Source organism: Protomyctophum parallelum, assembly GCF_964188405.1.
Source record: "Protomyctophum parallelum genome assembly, chromosome: 20".
In the NCBI taxonomy this organism is placed as follows: domain Eukaryota; kingdom Metazoa; phylum Chordata; class Actinopteri; order Myctophiformes; family Myctophidae; genus Protomyctophum; species Protomyctophum parallelum.
The window spans coordinates 16,356,609-16,363,776 of NC_139718.1; the positions used below are offsets into that span (position 1 = coordinate 16,356,609).

The 7,168-nt window shown below is 43.6% G+C and overlaps 1 protein-coding gene across 1 annotated transcript; it reads left to right on the forward strand.

Annotated features, from left to right (window-relative positions):
• Nucleotides 1-4,638, forward strand: LOC310877671 (centrosomal protein of 83 kDa-like; the record flags this gene model as incomplete). Its single annotated transcript, XM_083791622.1, has 3 exons — nucleotides 1-787; nucleotides 2,564-3,942; nucleotides 4,096-4,638. The coding sequence occupies 3 exons, from the start codon at nucleotides 1-3 to the stop codon at nucleotides 4,636-4,638; spliced, it is 2,709 nt and encodes a 902-aa protein (XP_083647748.1).
• Between the last annotated feature and the right edge of the window lie 2,530 nt (nucleotides 4,639-7,168).

The following is a 7,168-nucleotide window of genomic DNA, read 5'->3' on the forward strand; positions in this document are numbered from 1 at the left end:
ATGACTGCTGCCATGTTATTGTTCCGGCGTCGGGTAAAGAACATTGTCAAAAACTACACAGAGGCTGAGATCAAGGTACGGGAGGCCACGTCAAATGATCTCTGGTATCCACAGAGCTCACTTATGTTAGAGATTGCCAACCTTACCTACAACAAGCTGGCCTTCTCTGAGATCATGCCCATGATCTGGAAGCGGTTGAACGACCATGGAAAGAACTGGCGACATGTCTACAAGACACTGATACTGCTGGACTACTTGATCAAGTCGGGGGCTGAGTCTGTGGCCATGCACTGTCAGAATCACATCGACATCATTAAGACACTGGAGGACTTCCAGTATAGGGACCAGGATGGGTGCGACCAAGGCGTCTATGTGCAGAGGAAGGTCAAGGAGCTGGTCACTCTGTTAAGTGACAGTGACACGTTGAAACAGGAGAGAACCAAAGCCCTGGTGACCAAGGAGCACATATGTGGGGGTGGATTGGGCTCAGGGTCCATAACACCTCCAAAGTCTCCAAGTTATCCCACAAAGGCAGCCCTCTATGGGGACGAGTTCAGCTGGTCCAGAGGTTCCCCGTCCTCTTTTCACTCTTCTTCCTATGGGATGAAGACCTCCTTCCACTCATCTTCACCTCATCTAGCTCGGAGCCCTGAAAAAACTGAAATGCCAGGTGGGGCTGCCATGGACCTGATAGATGTTTCCTCAGAGGGATGGCCCGAGGTTCCTGCTTACTTGGCCAGTTCAGACTCCTGGGTCTCACTTGCACAGAGAAATGTGAATGGACGAGGTGAGAGCAAGGCTTCCCACAGCCCTCATACCTGTCAGATCTCTGAGGCCTTTCTGGGGCCGACAGCAGCCTCCCTGGTCAACCTGGACAGACTGATCCCTACCAATCCCTCAGCTAACAAACCTTTTCTATCAGGTCTGAGTGCTCCATCACCCACCAATCCATTCCTCACTGAACAGCCCAAACCGACTCTAAATAAGATCTGTTCCAGCTCCAGTTCTATTGTGCCCCCATACAGTACCTCATTACTTCTACCAATGAGCCACCATCAGCCCACCAATCTCCCTTCGTCCCATAACCACCTGACCCAACCTAATTTGAAAATGCGTCAAGCGCTGTGGAATGCCCCGTGGAACAATGTCCCCAACTCAAACTCCACAGGTCGAATCTCACCCACTAACACAGCTGCTTTGGGGGCAGATCCATTCTCTGCCCAGCAGAAGGGTCCACAGTCCCCCACGGACCCCCCTGCCAATCCCCCAGCTAAGAACAACAACCCTTTTCTATCAAGCCTGAGTGCTCCTTCCGTCCATTCCAAGCGGAATGGATGACTTTTACCCCTTGAAATAGCATTCTAACTCACAATGTCTCAGCTCAAAATACAGTACATCTTTGGAAACATATTTAATACCTTAGTATTAGCTGTTTAGTATTGACACTAATTTATCCAACAAATGTATAATGGAGGACTACAGGCCTTTTTGTGTTATCCTTTTAGCCTTAATGTCTTACTGTACAACATGCTGTTTATTTCTGACTAATAAATATTCAATCAGTCAAAAAAGGATTAATAAACAAGTTCATTGCATGACCGAATTGTGTTCTGTTCATTGATTAAAACACCACAGACTACTTAATATGAAACCAATTTCATATAAGACGAGATAAAATGCAGTGAAAGGAATATAACTATAAATGAACTGATTATTCTGGGAATCACAATTCGAATCATTCAAGTAGAAAATCAGCGCATTAACTAATTGACCTCAGCGCATTTAAACCAGAAAGAGAAACTTTAAACTGAATTCAAAGAAGGTTTACTGGGGCAAACCCTTGTTTACTAAAATAAATTAAGTATAGAATAGGATTAGAGAGGTGATTTGGATTATGCCATTACTAATCTGCCCTCAATAAACTATTTAATACCATATGCCCATATATAGGCATAAAAGGGACACAGACAGACAAATGGGTACAACGGTTATTGCATAACCGGAAGGGTATGCATTCCCAATGAGAATGGCATTCATTGGCCTAATTATAGGCATTAGCCTAATTAAATGAATTACATAATATCACAAAATACCTAACCTACCTCAAGTCCAGTATAGTCATTAAAGGTCGGAAAACAATGAATCCAAAGATCTTTTATTCTAAGAGAAAATAATATAGAAATAAAAATAGAAAGTTCAGCAGAGAACTACTGGCAATGATATACTATTATCGGTGTTAGCTCGCCATTATCTTTGGACAAACTGCAAATGTGCCTGCGCAAATCAGTATTGGTAGGCATTGCATGGCAATGGTATGTGTTTTGTGTGATGTCTGACCAGAGCTGGAGTTGGCCTATAGGCTGACCAAGAGTCTGTAAAGATATAGGGTTAATCTATATTTAGATGATTAGATGATATATCTACAGCTGTATCTATGACCTATAGAGACAACATATTATAGCGAGTAAGAGTCACAAAGAGAGAAACATAATACAGGATATATAAAACAGCAAGATTAGCTATCAGGATGTGAAGCCTCCAGCTCCGCCGGGGACTCTCACAGGGCTGGAGGGATCAGATATGGAGCTTGAGAAAATACTGACTGATGAGAGGATGAGGTGTGAAAACCTCAAGCATAACTACAAGGCCTTGCATGCTGAGTACACCAGTCTGCAGAATGTGTTAACCCAGAAACAAGTAGAACTGAAGCAGCTGCTGAATGTCAAGCGGTCTCACCAGGAGAACCTGGCGTTTCTGCTGGCAGAGCTACAGGACAGCAGCAGGAACCTGGAGGAGCTAAAACTGCAAGTGATGAACCCTCAGTGGCTGGAGCGACTCAGGGCCCAGTTGCAGCAGGAGATGCAACTGGGGCCAGTTAGAGAGCATTTCAACAAGCTGGAAGAGGAGATGCAGAGGTACAGAGCAGAGTACAATAATCTGCGTTTTGAATACATCTCCCTTAAATCGCAGTTTGACCACAACGTAGAAGAAAGTGAACGAGTACTCAACGAGAGGAAGATCAATTTCAATGCAGTGATAGTCAATCTGGAGCGGGATAAGGAGGATCTGGTGGCCCGGTACAAGTGCTTCGACCCGTCTCGTGATAAGAAACGTGTGGAGGCTCTGCTGAAGGAGAGGGTCCAGCTCCATGTGCGGCTGAAAGGACTGGAGGCGGGTGAGCTCTGTGGCCAGAGAGACAACAGGGGCCAGCAGGTGGAGAACATGCAGCGCATCCACATCTGCCAGATGGCCGAGTCCCAGTTAACGGTTAAGTCTCTGGAGGCAGAACAGCAGTCGCTGTGTCTCCCATTAGATCGCTTAGAGAGAGAGCTGCAACACAGCCACAACCAAAACACCCAGCTGACTGGGCGACTGCACAAGGCTGAGAGAGAAGTGAACTCTCTCGCCTTCCAGGTGGAGAGCATGAAGCACACACACAAGCTGGAGATGGCCAACATCAAGCTGGAATGTGCCCGGTATAAAGGAGCAGAGAGGGACACGCTGCAGATGCAAATTGATGGTCTGCAGTCTGATGTGGAGGTTTTGAAAGGGACTGTGAAAAAGCAACAAGAGATGCTGGCTGAGAAAGACAGGGAACTCCGTAAGGTGCAGAGCACCCACAAGGAACAGTTCAACAAAACTTCGTTCAACAACTGCCTGGCAGAGAAGGAACAACAGAGGGTTATGCAGAGAGCCCACCCGGGGGAGGAGTCGGCCCACAAAGAAGTGTTAAGCCTGAAGACCAAACTACAACAACAGCATCACTCACATCTGAAGGATCTTGAAAGACAGAAGGCAGAGATAGATCAACTAAAACAACAGAATCAAAAGCTGGGTGTGCAGCTGGGGACGTCGTCTCGCTCTCAGAGCGATCTGGTGGAGACCAACAAGCATCTGAGGGAGAGGCTGGACAGTGTCCGTGAGGAGTTGAGGACGACTAAGGTAGAAGCTGAGAGGAGCCAGTTTGAGGCTGAGAAGCTTATGGAGGACCACCGTGTGCAGTGGCTGGAGGAAGAACGCAAGGTTCATCAGAAGGTTGCAGAGGTGCAGAACAAATATAGAAAAGACCAGGATAGATTGCAGAGTGTAATACAGGCCCAGGAAAAGCGCCACACCGAAAATGAGAAGAGCCAGCATGAGCCTGAGAAGCCTGTGGAGAACCACCATGTGGAGTGGCTGGAGGAAAAACACAAGCTTCAGCAGACAGTTTCGGAGCTGCAGAACAAATACAGCAAAGCCAAGGATAAATTGCAGAGAGCAGCACACGCCCAAACAAAGCGAGAAAGCCACAAAGAGAAGGAAAAAAGACTACAGGATAAGATCCAGCTGCTGGAGGCCAAGACTGCAGAGTTGGAACTGGAGGCCAAAGCAGCTGAAAGACATGCGTCCTACTCAGAGGATCACTTCAGTGGTCAATTGAAGGACCTCCAACGGCGACACAGTGAGTTCCAGTGCCTCCTATTTGGCAACCCGGTTCCTTCTGGTCAGAGTCCTGCCTTCACGACTTCATCCTCCAACCCCCTCCACATTCCTGGGTCTGAGGGAACTTCAGGACCAGGGTCAGAAACAGTTGGTGGACCAATGGACCATAGACCGGAGGAACTGCATGGGGTGCAAAAAGACCCCTCTTGGTCCTGAACTCGGACACCTGCAGAACTAACCGTGCTTTTAAATTGAATGAATCAATTCAATTGTGCCCTACTAGAATATAGCAATTAATATGTTTAGATTTTATAATTATATTATTTTGATAATATATAATAAATAATTATAATAAATATGCTCAGGAGGCACTAATTGAAATTGTATCGCTGCATTTCTAGCGTTACTATTTAGAGTTGTTCCAATACCAGTATCGGAAAAGCTGCCAATACTGCCTAAAATGCTGTTATGCCAGTCTATTCCATTATGATACCATTGTCATTTATCATTATATTAAACATTTACAGTCATATTTTGGTTGCTTCAGTTGATGTTGCACAACTGTTCTATACTGCCACAATAATGGAATTTGTATTTATTCCTAGATCAGTATTCAGTGGTTCTCAAACCTTTTAATTTCAAGGGCCCCCATAACCTTGAGTGTACAAGTGGAACCAAATGGACACATTATTTGGTTCCATTTGTGTACTATCATAGTTACAGAACTAAAGGTAAATTTTCTAGTATAATTTTGTAAATGGTATTGGTAGATTTTTATTACTAGCATTCATTCATAGAATCATATGCTAGCTAGTTTTTTGTTACAGTTTTCTATTAAGCAAACTGTAGTCACGTAAAGGCTACTTGGATTTCTGAATCCAAGTAACTTACTCCCTGTTATGTTACCCATTATGGGCGGGAACCCCTTTTTGTAACCATATACCTTTCAAGACAGGAACCCATTTTTGTACAGTATATATATGTACAGAACATAGCAATACATGTTTTGTAATTTATGAATAAACATTTTAAGTTTTTCAGAAAACTTGGGTAGGGATTTAGAAGGCGTTTTTAGAATCGGCCTCAGTCCTAAAATGGGTTAAGAGAAACCTGTACTGAAGTCAAAAAAGTTTGAGAACCACTGCTCAAAATCAAAAAGACATCTGTAACTTATGAGACTGGGTATGTTTGGGTGAAACAGTGGGAAAGGTGGGATTCCAACCGATTAAATAATTTGGCCTATTTCCATGTTTTTGTTTTTAATCTCATTCAATGCCATGAGCTGGCAGAAACAGGGATGTGCAGTTAACATAATTTATTACCACAAAAGCTTAATTTGAAGGGGAAAGGAGCAATTGCACTATATACAGGTAGATTGATTGATGATAGATTGATGTCACAAAATACAGTATCTAGAGTCTAAACTAGGGACGGAGACCACCTCTACTGCAGAATCACGCTATATACCGGTAGTTATGTTGTATTATTAACATGCTCTTTAACATCTGCATTGGTTAATAAAATGTTTTTTTTCAGGTGAAACCGGACTAATGAAAGCTCTTGAAATGTAGAGTTGTAGACGACATCTAACCTGACGCTGCCAGATCCAAGAAGCTTGCTACACAAATTTGTTTCACAGCTTATTGGGATCTGGGATCTCGGAAGCAAATTCGATGACGGGGCTGTTCCTTTTTTTCAAGAACGGAGACAGCGCCTTTCACCTGACACATTACTATGTAGCCTAATCATTTCTTGTTTATTCATTAAATTAAGTATCAGTATTGCAGCTTTATCACAAAGGAGGCCTTTTACTATATTCCCCACACAAACAGCCCATGGTGCATTTCTCGTAAAATAAGTGCTTTTACATAACTACTTGATTGGACAGGTGTGTAGCAGTGGGCCGCCAATGAAAACAAGAAGACAAAGACAAAAAAGAATCCGGCACGATTTGATCCATGAAATACGTTTGGGTGGCACTGACCTTCATCACCTCTGACATACCTGATGAAGGCCAGTGCATCCAAGACACATTTTCTGTATTAAATTGTTGTTGCAAGACTTTTTATATATATAGTCCACAACTGCCAAAATGTCAGCGTTTAACCACCTAAAGCCCTACATACTTCATTGACCGTGATCCCCCAGGGCTCTATACTTGGTCACCTACCAAGTCCTATACAGCACGCCATAACGTGACCTGTAGAGCTTCCATTTTTCAGTCAATGTTTGCCTATTTAATAGACCTTGGTGTGTTCTCACTTATCCGAGAGTGTCGAGTGTCAATAACAACCTAAAGCATCTGAATCAGGGCCCACTTGAAAATCTGTAGTTGAAAAAATACAATGTCATGCCGCGGTGGTCACGGCTCACACATGTTTTTACCAACCACCGTTTTCTGTGGTGAGTAGTCACCTAAAAATGTCAAACTGGAGTATGAACAGGCCTTAACCCATTTAGACCTGAGGTCGATTCTACAAATATCTTCTGAAACCTGACAGTTATCTGAAAAACCTATGTTTCTATGTCAGTGGTTCTCAAACTATTTTATGTCAATTAAGGAGCCCCAGAATTATATGTATTTGGCCGCTGACCCAGAATATGTTGTTCCACGGACCCCCAAGAAGCAAAGATTTGAGTTGAAAACGTTCACTCTGAAAGAATACATTCAAAGATCTGCGCCACATTTTCACAATTTAAAAAGAATGGTGCCGCGCTATGAGCTTGTAGATCTGCTATTTTTTAA